General features: G+C 45.7%; 1 protein-coding gene across 2 annotated transcripts in view; it reads right to left on the bottom strand.

The window, feature by feature from the left end:
* Positions 1 to 11,064, bottom strand: part of LOC148517594 (guanine nucleotide-binding protein subunit alpha-11) — a 58,137-nt gene extending 47,073 nt beyond the window's left edge. For both annotated transcript variants that reach the window (XM_088478452.1, XM_088478453.1), the window contains exon 1: positions 10,683 to 11,064. In XM_088478452.1, coding sequence (XP_088334578.1) covers positions 10,683 to 10,818 — 136 coding nt within the window. In that variant the 5' untranslated portion in view covers positions 10,819 to 11,064. The remainder of the gene's footprint in view (positions 1 to 10,682) is intronic.
* Between the last annotated feature and the right edge of the window lie 5,915 nt (positions 11,065 to 16,979).

The following is a 16,979-nucleotide window of genomic DNA, read 5'->3' as shown; positions in this document are numbered from 1 at the left end:
TATTCAGAGGGAATTGTTTTGCACCGTGAAGTTGGTCCTGAAGCTAATCAATTCAGCACGCTGTTAAGTCGAATAAATGGTTACTTCTCGCATCCTCCTGAGGGTACGAAGAAAAATCAGACTAAAGTGCCGTAAGCTAGGCTGCTTTCCGGCTTAGTGCGGCACTAACATCATCACAGCCGACATTTTAGTTGGATAATGCCTAAAAACCCAGGTTAAGTCGCGAGATCCGGCATTCTCGGACTAAACAGCGAGCTGAAATGAAGAACTCCGGGACCAACTTCCCGGCACTATTCAACTCGCGCTTATTTGAATCGGCCCCCATGATTGACCAGCACTGCTCTAACAGTTCATACTCTTGCCACAGGCAGCAAAACAATTACAATTCTGAAGTACATACCCATATCAGCTTATCAAGTGTGCAAAAAACGAATTGATTAGTGCCTTCGACTGCATGGCCGCTTCAATAAGATACTGCAGTAACCTTGTGGCTATGTTGCTGCTCTCAAATATGGTAATATAAAAAACAAACATAAGCAAAGAATATTACCTTGCATAACGTGCGGTAGCATAGCCGAAAGCTAACTACAGAACTTTGCGGCTACAGGCACAGGAGAGTAATCATCTGCAGAAGTTCCAGCCACTGGGATTATGATAGAAGGTGGAGTTATTATAATAAACAAGTTTGGGTACGTGAACGCTCAATACTTATCCAGCATATGGAGCAAGTACACAAGGCATAATATAAACTGGGGAGAGGACATTGAACTATCAAAATAACCAAAAGAACAGTCATCCATCCAACTTTAAATGAAAGGCGGACCAATCATCCCTCTCCGTAAAATAAAATAAAAAATCATCGGTTTCTGCCAAGTACTTTATAAAGGTTAGCATTCCCGCTAAGCTGTTTTAGCAGAGCACCGAAGTTCTGCCCTATTTTTAAAGAGCAAAAAGCACCCTGCCTGGCGCCGGGCCTAGAGTGAACACTAAAGGTGTTGTCTGCCTACATTTTAAAATTCAGCTAAAAACTTTAATAATGTAACAAAATAAAATACCTTTTTCAATATTCTATTGTCCTAACAGTGACTGTTTAAAATGGATTCATTACTTACAAATGTGTGTCAATGAACAGCAAGATAGAATAATACATGTTTTCATAGGGGGCGAATAAATTAGCACCATGGGGACATAGGTCCCTGGTTAAGTGACCAAAGCAGTGTTCTCCCCAGAATATTTTTCTAGCCTGGTGGCATGAAAAAGTAGCCGGGTGGTAAGTGGTTTCTTGCCCGGTGGTGCACCTGCAAAAAACAGCCTGGGGAGAACACTGTAATAAGCATTATTGACTGGCTGACCGCTAGATTTTCAGCAGCCACTAGGATCAGGAGACCTACTTCCTCCACAGCCACAGTATAAGGCAGCCATGTTGCCACACTGACTGATTGCCCTTACACTGCGGCTGAGGAGAAAGCAGAGGGGCCGGCATGGACTCTTGAGCCTGGCAGTTGCCAGGCTGACAGAGTCTGTCCAAGAGAATACCTTAGCATAGCGCTTGATCTGTGCGCCTTGCTCTGCTCTTCCGGACCCAAAGGAATAACAGAAGCAGAAGAGAATGGAGATCCACGTGCTAGACAGCCTGGAGATGGAAAATGTTGTTCCACACTACAGACAACACTGGGGTGTGGCTAGATGCTTTTCTCAGCCAATGGAGAGCCATTCAGGGTAGAGGCTGCTGGCGGCGATTGGCTGGGGAGTCACAGCGAGTACTAGGCGGAGGGGTGAGTGCGAAGTGCCGGGCGGTAGCTGTTTCTTGCCGGACGATGTGCCCGCAACATACAGCCTGAGTAGAACACTGCAGAGGTATTCAATTACCCCTGCAGTAAGCCCGTGATTAGCCCTTAACACAAACTCCTGCTCACACTCTCCTGTTTTAACTAGTGCCTCTGGGCTAGTCGCAGGCTTACCACATGGGGTAACTGCATCATGCCAGGAGATGCGTTTGGGGCAGACATGACCATTGGCATAACAATTGAATACAGGCTGACCGGCAACCATTACTTATGGTCATTACTTATGGTATTTATAATTATATATTTTATTTTACAATATAATAACTCCAATTAAATATATTTTTGTAAGAAAAAAAAAAAACTATTACAAAGCAAAAACAGTTATGCTGGCCATACACTAGCGCGATTTCAGGCCGATTGCCTGATTTTCGATGCGTAGTACGATGAATCGTGTGGAAATCGTGTCGTTTTTATGGTAGGATGCGATGCGCGCTCCTGCAGCTCTTAAAACGTATCGTATGATCAGATGTGCAGCCCATATTATCTATTGTAAGCTGATCGCCCGTGTATTTCAGCATGCGATGCATGGAGCGTCCGACCATCCGAACGCCATCATTTGAGTGACATTTTTCTGTCTATGCCCACTCCAAACAGCGACTTCGTGAGCAGAGAGGAGCAGCAGCGGCATCATGAAGGTAGAGAAGCAGACACTATTGTGTGGCGTTTCAACAGCAGGTATGTATATTTGCTGCCCTGCAATGTCCACCAATGCTTGCCCTGCAATGCCCACTGCCCACCAATGTTTGCCCACCAAGCCCACTGCCCACCAATGTTTTGTATATGCATAGTGGGGGTTGTTTTGAACCCTGCAGACACTGCCCACCTATGTTTGCCCAGCAATGCCCACCAACGTTTTCCCTGCAATGCCTCCATCATATAGGGACGAGTGATCATACGACAGATCGTATGTAACTAGTGTGTGAAATAAGCACCAAAACATATGGCCGGGACTGCCAGGAAGCTCTGGAAAGTTAAAGGGAAATCGAAAGATGAATCTTATCTTATGCTGGTCATACTAGTGTATGGCCAGCATAATTCAAAGAGCACACATTTGGAGCAAGTCACTTTAAATGAACTTCAGCTGATAAAATGCAACCTGCAAACTGGTGATGAGCGCAGGCTCTTGCTGAAACAAGTTTAACACAGCCACCGAATCCTGACAAACAAAGAAATGCTTTCACCAGTTTCTGCTAGTTGCACTTCCATTAATGGTTCTACTGTGCATAGGGTTATTCTTGATATAAAAGCAGCACTTCAGGGCTACACAAACTAGGATTGCAGTCATAAAATGAAAGACTTTCCAATAAGAGAAAAAAAAATATTAAATCATCTTTCAAAGGGCTTCAATGTGCAGAACAGACTTACAGGATCAAGAACTTACCCATTCCACAGAGTCTTGTCTTTGGTGTGCTGGAATCACGCAGTTCTCTCCACCTACACCTGGGCCCAATCACTGCATCATCTGGCAAACCTCAAGTAGCGTATAAAGCTATTCACACTACTACATACAAACATGATCACATTGGGCTTGTCATATATGCTGGTGAAGTCCAGGTGTAGATAGTCTGCTAGAGAGTTTATCTAGCAAATAATTTGACAAAGGATCGAAAATATGCAAGAAAAATAGACTTAATGGATTTATTTTGCACAATTAATTTTCCAAGTGTCCTCAAAAGGGGAATGCATCCTCATTCTTGAGCGCTAATGTAAAGTAGGAAGACCTTAAGTCCAAACATATCATTGATATGCAGTTACCATTCACAAGGAGATGTGTAGGCTATACTGTAGATAGCCCAATATTTGATTTACATTAAAACATGCTAAATGTATTTTCTAAACAAGATCTAGGGTCCACTACTTTGCTAATTATTGAGCTCCACTAATATTCTTAAAGACCTACTCCACCAAAAACTTAAAATGTAGCTTTAGGTAAACTTAGGAGAAATAGTCCCAATAATAGGTGTAATAAAATCATATGTGAAAATGTAAAGTCAATCAATTTAAAGAAAAAGAAAAGTTTCAATACAACTGAAGCTTTGACACTTGAAAATATAAACATTATAAATGGTGCGTACACACAGGGCGATCAACAACGATAACGTTGTTCGATCTCCCAGGTGTGCTGACGATCGATATCGAACATCCAGTACACCATGTACCCACCAGCGACTATAACGACCCACGATCAACGATCGCGGGTCCCTATAGTAACCTGGTTGATATCGACCACGTTTGCCTGCATGCACGAGCAATGCTCGATATCGATCATACGTGCCCGCGCATCGCAGGTCGTTGGTGGGCGAAAAATGCACGAATTGAAAACGATAACGATGTTTGATAGCGTTATCGTTCATATCGTCCATTTAAGTCGTACCATGTGCTTAACAGCTGTCACAAATGTAAAAATTAAACAAAGATAAATACTGTAGGATAAAGTAGAAAAAAAGCTTAAACACATTAATCTATATTACACATATACAAAGTAAAACACTTAAAAAAAAAAAAAAAAAAAAAAAACACTTAAGTTACAGGTATATGGAGCATACACACGGTCAGATTTGTCAGCTGAACGACTGAACGATTTTACCAAAGTTTTGAACGATTTGAACGATTGAACGATTTTTGACTGCATTAAAATGAATGGAATCGTCCAAGTCTGACTGCAAACCCATCAGATGTCAGATATAGTTATCTGACAAACGGGAACGCGCATCGTTGATCGTCCATCCATGAACGATTTTCCTTCAGATATGAACGACTGAACGATTTTTAAATCGTTATCGTTCATATCTGAAGGAAAAATCTGATCGTGTGTATGCACCATTAGAAAAGAAAAACTTTCCGACTTAATGATGGGTACACACTGGCAGATATGTTGGCCGATCAATTGATCGGCCAATATATCGGGTGCCCATCGGCCAGTGTGCACCAGCGATATGTCTGTGAACTACGTCGTTCAGACATATCGCGCCGGCTGTGCTGCACAGCCAATGGCAGATATATCTGCAGGTATATAACTGTCCATCGTTCTCTGTGTACGCGCAAATCAGCTGACCGCCCGTACACTTGCAGCGGCAGCCACGGGGAAGGGATCGCGTTGCGACCCCCTTCGCAGCGGGACCCGTGGATTGAAGGAAGACCATGGTTGTTCAGGGTGTATGAACAACCATCATCTGCAGATATATCTGCTAGGTGTATACCCACCTTAAAGGATAATATTGTGGACATTTAAAAGTAGTAGGGTATGCTGGGCTGTATTGGTAACTGCTTTAAATTTAATGCAGCCTTTCAACAATTACTATAACGACAATCACACACTGACATCCTTGTGTTGTATGTGCTGTTTTTCCTCTTGACTTGGGGCCTAATTCCGAGGTGTAAGCAATGCCGATTTTTACGCAGATCAAGCAATTGTTTGGCTATGCACATGCGTGTAAGATGTACGCATGTTAGTTTAGCAATTATGCCCACACAGTGGATCGATTCGCAAAGCGAGTGACAGGTAGTCAGCGTATGGCAGGCCTGTCTGTCCATTTAAATGACATTTCAAGGGCGTGCAAAAAATATGAGATATGGTAAGAACTTACCCTTGTTATCTCTATTTCTACGAAGTCCATAGGGTTCCACAGGATACCTTGGGGTATAGGTGTGACGTCAGTCATCAGGCACCAAAGAGTTAAGCTTTCAGCCTCCCAGGATGCACTAGGTCCCCCTCCTATACCCCGCCCCCGAGCCAAGGCATCTCAGTTAGTTACCAAGCCATAGGCCGGAGGAGGAGAAGGAAGAGAGAGAACAAAGATCTGGACACATACAAGAATCACATTCTCACCAGAGGGAGACGGAAAACCGGTGACCAGAGCAAAGCCCATCTGCAGCACAGGTGCGACAGGGCGGGAGTCCTGTGGAACCCTATGGACTTCGTAGAAATAGAGATAACAAGGGTAAGTTCTTACCATATCTCATATTTTCTACTTCAGGGTCCATAGGGTATCCACAGGATACCTTGGGGATGTCCCAAAGCAGTATCCTTTAAGGGTGGGGACGCTCCTGTGCTGAAAGGAGAATCCGCCGCCCGAAGGAAGCATCCTGAGAGGCAAAGGTGTCAAACCTGTAATACCTCACGAAGGTATGGACAGAGGACCACGTAGCAGCCTTGCAGATCTGGACTGCAGAGGCACCACGTCGAGCTGCCCACGAAGGACCCACAGACCTAGTTGAATGAGCCTTCACAGAAGGAGGAAGCGGCAGGCCTTCATGAAGATAAGCTTTAGAAATAGCCATACGGATCCAGGCTGCCAAAGTTTGCTTTGAAGCAGGCCAACCCTTTTTATGGAAGCCATAGAGGACAAACAAAGCGTCCGACTTCCTAAACGAAGAAGTGCGGTCAACATAAGTCCTTAAGGCCCGCACAACATCCAAAGAGGCCTCACCCACGGAAAGACCCGGTGAGTTAAAGGCCGGAACAACGATTTCCTCGTTAACATGAAACTGGGAAACAACTTTGGGAAGAAACTCGGGCCGAGTGCGGGGCACTGCCCTGTTCCCATGAAAAACCAAGAAAGGGGGTCTACAAGAAAGAGCCCCTAACTCAGAAACACGTCTGGCCGAAGCAATAGCCAGAAGGAAAACAGTCTTAGCTGTTAGCCATTTAAGATCCACTGAGCCCAGTGGTTCAAACGGCGGTCCTTGGAGAGCCCTCAGGACCACAGCCAAATCCCAAGGCACCACAGATGGAACAAAGGGCGGCTGAATGCTGACAACACCTTGCATAAAGGTGCGCACATCCGGGATTGTAGCAATCCTATGGTGAAACCAAACAGACAGGGCCGAAACCTGTACCTTCAAAGAAGCAAGGCGAAGCCCATGATCTAGTCCCGCTTGTAGGAAGGCGAGGATCCGAGACAGACGAAACTCCCTCGGTGCATAACCTCTCGGTCGACACCACTGGAAGAACGTATGCCACACGCGATGGTATATCCTCGCGGAAGACGGTTTCCGAGCTCGCAACATGGTACGCACCACAGAGCTGGAAAACACCCGGGACCTCAGCATGGCCGTCTCAACAGCCACACCGTCAAAGACAGTCGAGTCAGGTCCGGGTGAAGACAAGGACCCTGAGACAGAAGGTCCGGTCATAGCGGCAACCGCAGAGGACTGTCCACGGACAGACCCTGAAGGTCTGAGAACCAGTGCCGTCTGGGCCACGCGGGAGCTATCAACAGGAGCGTCCCTCCTTCCTGTTTGAATTTCCGGATTACCCGTGGAAGAAGGGAGACCGGAGGGAACAGGTATGCGAACCGGAACGTCCACCGGACGGACAGAGCATCCACCAGAGACGCCCCTTCGTCTCTTGTGCGAGACCCGTACACCGGCAACTTGTTGTTGTGCCGGGACGGCATGAGGTCGATTTCTGGAAGACCCCACCTGTCCACCAGCAGTTGAAAAACGTCCGGGTGCAGGGACCATTCCCCCGGATGAACGTCCTGGCGACTTAGAAAGTCCACCTCCCAATTTAGCACTCCACCTCTGTCCCCCTTGAATCCGGCCATGGTCCGGAACATCTGGGGTCACCGCTAGCTATGACCCCAGATGTCCACCAGCATCCCCGGAACAGTACCGGCGTTCTGGTACCGGCGGGGTGTAGGGAAGACAGCATGGACGTCAGGACTGACTGTCCATGCTGTTCATCCAGATGTGCAGCCACAGCTGCATGAAGAAAAAGCTTCAGGGGCTCTTCTAAGCCCCCCTCTAGCAGGTGCCTCCGACTCCGGCCAGGCACCAAACGAAACTGAGATGCCTTGGCTCGGGAGCGGGGTATAGGAGGGGGACCTAGTGCATCCTGGGAGGCTGAAAGCTTAACTCTTTGGTGCCTGATGACTGACGTCACACCTATACCCCAAGGTATCCTGTGGATACCCTATGGACCCTGAAGTAGAAAATAGCTGTTTCGAACTCCTTCGCAGCATTACAGCTCTCTGCGAGTCATGAGAGTTGCAGTGTTTGCGCTTGGTCACATGGCTGCCCGATCTGCATCGATGTTACCAATGTTTACGCTGTTGTAGGTCGTCAGACCGATATGAGAAAGCAGCAGTGGGCATCCCTATGCTCAACCGTGCATTGGAAGGCATTAGCATATTTTAGTAACTACGATCCATGAGAGAAAGCAGCTGCAATTGCATTAGCGTACATCTCTGAAACAGGCTCTTGATTTGCAGATATTTTCCTATCTTTAAAGTTTTAAAGAGACGCTCCCTTTTTTTGAGAGGTAAGGGCGAGTAGGGTTCCCGCTAGTTCGTTTAGCAGGGCACCGCACCAGATTTTAAAAGGGCAAAATGTGCCCTGCCCTTTTAGCAGCACTCCGCTATAACAGCACGCCCTGAGCCTTCTCCACGTGTGCGCCGCTATGTCCCACGGGTGGGGGGAAACATTGCGGTGATCAACGCTGGGTGAATAGACGCTGTTCCGCATCTATTCACCGTAAAGGGAGAGCTTGGAAGACGCCCATCATTTACGTAAGTGCTGGGCATGCCCCCAAGTGTGACAAATTGGAGGCGTGTCCCAGGGACACGCCCTCCCCCGTCAGCCACACCCTCTTTTCAGGAGATGCTCGCCTTTGGCGTGCACACAGACTCCCTGCAGGCCCCCTCAGCCTAGTGGGGACACTAGGAGAGCAGTTTTTTTCTAGATCACACAAATTTGTAATCACATATTGGTGAGTGCAACCATTTTTATGAGTGTTTTCAGCAGTCATACAACGGAAATGTTGCTTTACTCGATAACATTTAAACTTAAACTAAAATTATTCACACTCTACATATACACAGGTTAGTGTGACAAAACGTTAACAACTATATTAAGGAACAGTGATCCAAGGGACTCATTTAAAAATGTGAGGTCCTAATTCACTATTTATCAGAGCCACAGGAATAATATCTCAGCTATGAGTCAGTACCAAACCAGCAGTACTCTGTATGACAGCAGTAATTATCTAACACTACAGAAATCAGTGCCCAGGATTTAGGGGCATCAGACTTCGATCTACCACAGATACTGGCTCTCTGGGGTCACCTCACATGTTCTTGCTGTCTGATCTGCAGCGCTGATGCTCTCTCATTGGCCATTGGGTCGCACACCGAGGTGCGGGAGGCTCGAGATAATTTACATTACAGACTACAGACTGCTTAGATGGGGCACCATCTAAGGGGGGGGGGGGGGGGGGGAGTGTGATAGCACCAGCAGCCCCAATCTACACAGTCAATTCTCACACTTTCCAGGATGCACATGGAATGCAACAGTCTTGGAAGTTAGAAGATGTATGGTTTTTTTCTTACTGGCTGAGATAGTACTGCAGGACATGCTCAGTTTCCATTAACAAGTCCCTCACCGATATATTCACATAAAATACTCATTATACAACATAAAAGCATTCACTGGAGGAGCTACTCCTTGTGCCATCAACGTTATTATTCAAGAAAGCAAAGATGACAAGGACATCTAGCTAAATATTAGAATGTAACTATTATTATCCACTTAATGCATTACATAACCACAAAGGCAAAGCTACTTGTAACAGTGGGACCTATTTCTGATACTTCTATTCCACGAAATTCAAGCGGAAATGGCATATAATATCCGACATTAAAGCAAAGAAGCTATTTAATACAGGAAACAATGCATGTAACTTATGGGAAGCACTACTACCTCACAGCACTGAGGTTGTAGGTTTGATTCCCACTAAAGCCCTAACTGTGTGGAGTTTGTATATTCTCCCAGTGTCTGCATGGGTTTCTTCCTACACTCCTAAAATATACTTGTAGGTTAATTGGCTTCCAACACAAATTAACCCTAGTTTATTTGTGTGGGTGTGCGCGTATGTTATAGGGAATATAGATTGTAAGCTCCACTGGGGCAGGGACTGATGTGAAGGGCCAAATACTCTCTGTAAAGCGCTGCAATAAATGTGTGCAATAAATAAACAAATGGTAATAAAGAAATAAATAAACCCTGTGTTAAACCCATATAACACAAAACACTACCATTACCATAGCCCTGTATTGGAAAGGCAGCTTTTAAAATTGAACAAGGTCCAAAGAGCTATCGGAGTGCGACGAGATGCTATTTTTTGTGTGCACTTGCGCAACCTTAAGTCGTGCATATGCAGGAAGACAGCTGGGAAGAATGCAGCAGTGTGGTCCTTCTCAGTGGCAAAATAATATGTTTTGCCATTCACAGAGAAAGCTGCTTATTGGAGCTGTGGTACTGGTATAAAAAGAATAGTGTTAGACATCCGGGAAAATTTTGACAGGCTGTTAAATTGACCTAAAATGTATTAAAAACATAGAGAACAGGAACCACCAACCTGACCAAAGCATTTTCAAATATATTAAGACCTGCCCCATTGATTAAGTGTACATACAGTAGGTTATCAAACAGAATGTGTGTTCAGGATCTCAATATCGTAAAAATTCTAATTATTTTAGTATAGCCATCATTGTAGGGGCCTGCCTAAATTATGTTTCTACCCCTCTCTCTAACCTGCCTGTGATGTTGATAACAATACGTCAGCTATCTTTCCTGTGGTAATGATAACAGCAAGATAGGACTGTCAGACTACACAGACAGATTCACAGAATTGACAAGTGGGAGTGTGCATGCACCATACACTGACATCTACTGCCCTCATATAGCTACACTTGTACCCAGAGATCTCACCCACACAGAGGGTGCTCCAATTCTGCCCCTGCCATATTGAGCCTTCTTTATCACCCATATCCCAAATCTCCTGCTCTCACCTGGCTCGCCCGCCTCCCATACTGCCCCCATTCCCATAAGTACCTAGCAGCAGCAGTTTCAGCTCCCGCCGGGAGTCCTTCTTGTCCCTCTTCAGTTGCTTCTCGATCTCGGCATTGATCCTCTTTGATTCCTTCACCTCCTCACTCAGGCAGCAGGCCATCATGGAGTCCAGAGTCATCCCTTCCCCCGGTACCGCGGCCCGCACCGGGGGCCTTTCCCTCCCGGGGGGGGGGGGGGGGGGGCGGGGGAGAAGATCGCTCACCGCCCCGGTCCTTGAGCCTCCTCACAGGACGCCAGGCATCTAGCCGAGAATACTGGTGGAGGGAGGGGGCGGATACCAGGCTCTTCCCCTCCCTGCTTGGCCGTGCCCGGGGTTTCCGCTCCCTCAACCCCCGGAACCGCCACAACCTAGTATGTCTGCGGGAAAGCAGCCTGTGAGTGACAGGTGAGCGGACCAATCGGCTGAGTTGGTGTCACGCGACTTCGGGCTAAGCGACACAACGCACTCATCAGGGTTGGTTGACTCTTCCCGTTGAAGTCGGGGCGTGGTCGATTGGAACTCTGGGTAGTTGCAAGGAGGGCGCTGTACTTCTTGTAACCATAGAGACCGGGCCTAGCACCGAGGCCTAGTGTTGGTTTATAGGTTATGATACCTGCGCCTCACCATTTCCTTACTTGTCTATCTGTATCTTGGTAGGCAAACATATTATATAGCAGTGGTTCCTGAAGTGTGTCCTCCAGGCACCCTAACAGCCGAGGTTTTAAGGATATCCATGGTAGGGCACAAATGGTTTAATCATACTTGCCGACAATATGGCTGCCTCCCCGAAGGCAGCTGGGTCTACACAGCAGGGGGCGTGGCAGGTACGCGATGTGCGTTTGGGTGCGCAACGGGTCATGACTGCGCAATTGTAGCCCCGCCCTGGTACACAAAGCTGAGACCGGCATTGTGCTGCAGGGGGCGGAGCCACAATGATGTAGGTCAGTTCGAATTGCGTCATCGACTCCCCCTGACTGCCCATTTGTTTTCCACAAGTGGGCGGGAGTGGACGACAGCAGGGCCAGATTAACAATTGGGCGGATCGAGCTACAGCTCCAGGCCTCCACATAAAAATAGGCCCATTGTAATGACAACATGATGTTGACTGGCCATCTGCTCTCCACACAGTCAGCCATAAATCATAAGTAGTAAAATTGTATTTCTATTTACCACACAAAATGAAGCATTTGTTTTTCTTTTACATATTTATGGAGACATTGGGGCTGAGAGTATAGGGGTGTACACACTTACATGGCACTGGCCACACCCACACAGCACTGATCACACCTCTGCTTCTCATAATAGGCCAGCCCATTGGTCATTTTCAGCTCCAGGCCCATGTGGTCCTCAATCCTGCCCTGGACGACAGCGAGGGGTGTCGGCGGGTGGCAGCCAGCAGGGAGACTTGCTCATTCAGAATAGGCAAGTATGGGTTAAATCAAATTGACTGAGACTAATTAATTTAGCTGTGCTTAAGCAAGGTTATCCTTAAACATGGACTGTAATGTTGGGTGCAAACTGAGCGATGTTTACCCAGCCTATATGTCGGACTGACATATCGGATCATGGGTACACATGAAAACGAAGTAATGAAGGACGGCACTATACATCGTTCTGTCCTTCATTACCTGCAACTGGGCCGATTGCGATATCTGGTTGGAGGTGCAGCACGGTCGACCTGACATCGCAATGTCGAATGATTGCATGCAACCGCAATTCAACTGTTATTGGACGATTTGGTAGTCCGCTGCCCGATTTATGTTGGTACAATCCACGATGTAACATTGCGTGTGCATGCACCCAGTGTGTGCACGTATCCACACTTTCGCACAACACTAGTGAATAATATACAACACTCTCACACTGACAAACACAATATTCATGTAGGGTTTAGTTAGTAACAAGAAACAGCTTCTGTATACATGTCTGAGAAAAGTCATTCAAAAACAATACACCAGGATACTGTGAGTGTTTTACATATAAATTGGGAAGCCCTGTATATAGACAAGTATGGCTGTGGCAATTGAAATATAACCCAGACATTGATATGAACAATTGAATTTGTCTGAGTTAACAATGGTCAGAGGTTTTGCTTACCAGACACAGTGGCAACGACAATCAGCTGGGGGTTACCAACCTCCTTTAAAGTTAACCTAGCTGTTTGTAACACCTTGCATTATAGATTTAAAAATATGTTAGTAAGGGATGGAATATATACATATATTAAATCCATCATAAATAGACTCATGCATAAAACACACACATAGACTCACATGCATAAACACTGCACATTACGCACAGTTGCGCTGTTTCACTCTACAAATAAACGCACCACGCATATTAGCAACTTTATGCAATATTCACTTACACATATACAAATTACATGAAAGGTTCCCTACTATTAAAGTGTAATATTCAAGGTTTATTCAGTGATTATTAATGTTGTGTAATAAAGGTTATTTGATATCTAAGGTTTAGTACATGGTAAGCAGACCGTGTCTGGTGTTGTACTGATCCACTGTGTGTCCACAGATTTCCGGTACCATCAGTGAGAAGATCGGAACCTGCGTCTGCAAACTATGGACTATAGAGAGTTAAAACATAAAAAATGTACTCTGTAATGTTAGCAGCTTAGATTTGCATGCAGGGGGAAAAAGGAGACAAAGGGCGGTTGGAGGCTGTTGTGTCCATTTAAAGTTGTCCAATAAACAATCCTGTAACCAAGACACCTTTAAGAAGAACCAATGGAATCATGCCAAACTTATCTATTGTATTTCCAAATCCCTGCAAAGGTATATATGATTCAGACCCAGTCGTAAGCACAGTGGGCACGCAACTGTGTCAATGGTGGGCCAGTGCGCATGCGTACGACGGAGCCGGCTCCGTCGTGCGCATGCGTGAGACCCGGATAGCGATGGGCAATCCGTCGCTCCAGGTCTCGCACCAAAGGGGGCGTGCTGTCGATGTTGAGTGACAGCATGCCCCCTTTGGTGGGCTGGCCAGGGGGGTGATGTCAGTGGGAGAGCTTTCGGCTCTGTTTGAGCAGAAAGCTCTCTGGGGCTTGCGGCCACGAAACCCTACCACAAGGGTCTCGTCGCAAGCCCGATGGTCGCGATGGTCTTGACCATCGCGACCATCATCCTGGCCGCTCGCATTAGCTGTGGGTGGTCACCCACAGCAATGCGAGCTCCATAGAAAAAAAAAAGATGCCCTGATTCAGAGCGTCCGGCTCTGAATCAGGGCCTCTTACCCCAGTCTTGAGTCTTGTTGATGCTGTTGACAGAGGTTTCTTGCTGATGCCGATATCTGGGCCAGAGCGCATGCGTATATAACAACTGTACCTTGGGTCTGTATGATTTATTTGCACTAATTGTCTTTAGATCACAGCATGTAACCATCTGTTTTTATGTTGAATAATAACTTTTTGTGCTTTGGAACCACATTCAAAGTCTGAAGGCATTTATTTACTGTGCGACTCATTACGCTACATTGCGACAATTCTAGAAGGTATAGGCAGGATTTAGAAGGTATAGGCAGGATTGTACCAAGGTTTAATCAGGATATAACAGCAAGTGTCCATGGAAACGCGTATATTGGCCTACACACTGAAAGATACGGCCGATATGTCGTTCCAATTCGGCTGGAAACGACATCGCGCTGACATCGCTCCAGTGTGTTCTGAACCATTCTCTTTCAAAGCATTTCTCTGAAAAACATAACTGCTCTCTACGGGATCTATGTACTAAGCAGTGATAAGAGACAGAGTGAAAAGTGATAAGGTGCCAGTCAATCAGCTCCCAACTGCCATCTCACAGGCTGTGTTTGAAAAATGGCAGTTGGGAGCTGACTGACTGGCACCTTATCACTTTTCACTGTGTCTCTTATCACTGCTTAGTACATAGACCCCGTAGAGAGCAGTTATGTTTTTCAGAGAAATGCTTTGAAAGAGAATGGTTCAGAACACACTGGAGTGATGTCCAATGGTTCAGAACACACTGGAGCGATGTCAGCGCTCCATAAACAGCATCATAGGCATCAAAAAGATTGAAGGAAATTGGCGTACAAAAGGTATTGAAACCTTCTTAGCCAAAGTCGAAATGAAAGCAATTTATGATGTCAAAACATTGCAGCTGTGAGGACTAAACACTGACTTTGAACTTAAGTGGTTTTTATAATTGGAGGTCTTCCAACTTTTTTATAACTTTTTATAATTCATATCCTTTTATACATTGTGGTTTTAAAACACTGGGGGTCATTCAGACCCGTTCGCGAGCAAAGGACGCTCGCAAATGGGTTGATGTTGCCCCACTGCACATGCGCATGACGGAGGGAGCTCTGTCGTGCGCATGCGTGAGACTTGGATAGCGACGGGCTCTCCGTCGCTTCGGGTCTCGCACCAAAGGGGGCGTGCTGTCGATCGTACCGGGTCTCACGCATGCGCACGACGGCGCCGTCGTGCGCATGCTCTGTGGGGGGCCATCGACCCGGTCCGAGCGCTTCGGCGCTAACGACCGGGTCTGAATGACCCCCTATATCTCCCAATGTAGAAGATTATTCTGTGTTGCAATATTAAAGTCAAGAGCTAGTCTTTGAAACAGATTTAATCTATCACGTGTACGTGTTTTGTACACACATATATGGCTATAAAATACTGTTCAATTGGTGATCATCAATCTCTCACATTATTTCAGAACTGAGGTGGAACACCTTAAATTGAGTGGTTTCCTTATTAGTTCCTAGGACTAGATGCATTAGGACTCACCAATTTGATTACCATACTGTTGCCATCAACTCTATCGTGCAAGACGATCTTGATACATTTATGTTTTTTGGTTGTCTCCATTTTTTTGATATGTGTTATGTGTTTGTTGCTTGATTCTTGCGTATAGACTTATGACTGATTTTAATAATACTAATAAAGTGAACTTTTAATAATTTCTCACCTATATAGTTTTCTTTAATGATTTAGTTTTTTATTTCCTTCTTTTGTTTGGGGTGTGCCTCATTTTGATGGGGTCCTTTTTCCTCTTTCGTTTTCTTCACAATATTGTCATTACTCCAGGGAGCACCCCCTGACTGCTTTATATCCCTATTGTATATGAACCTGTAATTGTTATACTCCTGTGCGACTGTTTTTCCTCATTCCCCCTTTTTTCCCCCTTTTTTTAGATAAACTCGGTAGGTGCCCGACGGGGCAGCACAAACTAATGGGTCAGTGTACAAAGCAGGTACATTGTGGTTTAGGTTATCGAGAAACTGAGGGGTTTCTTGACCCGGCATCCATTAATCACAAAGTCCATTGATCAGTTAGGTTCCTTGGACAATGCGATCGGACCCGCATGATTGTATAAATTGAGATTGTGAAGTGGGTGTCATGGGAGTGAAACTGCTGGCAAGATAGGGGTTATTGGAACTTCTAGATGCTACCAGTGGAATTAAACTCAAAGTAGGAAGCTAGTGGTGAAGCTTGGGTTAAATTTACCACAACTAAAATAATTCGCTAGGCTGTTAATTTACTCCTTGTGTATACATACGGATCATAACGTAGAGGTGAAGTGGGGTATAGCGGGAAGGAGCGAGCGGCTGAAGCTTGGTTTAATACGGCCGCAAGTAGAATAATTTACAATAGGTGGTTAGTCTACTCCTCGTGCAGGCCGACTGTAACGCCAGGCGGGTCAGCTGGGTATAACGGGAGGGAGTGAGTGAACGTTACTCGCTGAAAATCGTTCACCAGTCGAAATTCTCTAGAAATTGCTAAGCATTTTTCCAGATGGGTGCAAAGCCATCTCTAGTAATGGTCGATGATGTGCTGCAGATGGAAGGGCCGTTAGGATCGGCCAGGTATGTTATGTTTAAAAAGTATGGTGCGTACGCTACAGCGAATTGCGACATATGGGTCAAAATGACCAAGAAATGTAGAACACCTTTTCCTAAAATTGGTAACTTTGATTCGGAGGTTCTGAACAATCTCAGACACAGTATATGTTTAGTGAAGTCTCTGAAGAAAAGGATAAAGTTTAATGATTGCTTGAAGTTGTGGCAGCATGAGGGGGATATGTGGCTTAGCGATGTGCACGCGATGCAAGCTAGCATCTTGTACGCGATGCAAGGGAGCGCGCTATCAATACCTATTTAAAACCTCTCTGCAATCCTGTCTATACCTTCTAAAAATCCTGCCTATACCTTCTAAAATTGTCGCTATTTAGCTTAATGAGTCACACAGTAAATAAATGCTTTCAGACTTTGAGTGTGGTTCCAGAGCACAAAAAAAATTATTATTCAATATAAAAAACAGATGG

The sequence above is a fragment of the Taudactylus pleione genome, unplaced genomic scaffold (genome assembly GCF_031769625.1).
Source record: "Taudactylus pleione unplaced genomic scaffold, aTauple2 ptg000214l, whole genome shotgun sequence".
NCBI classification, from domain to species: Eukaryota; Metazoa; Chordata; class Amphibia; order Anura; family Myobatrachidae; genus Taudactylus; species Taudactylus pleione.
The sequence above is the reverse complement of the archived record's forward strand: the minus strand, read 5'-3'. Positions and strand labels throughout refer to the sequence as shown.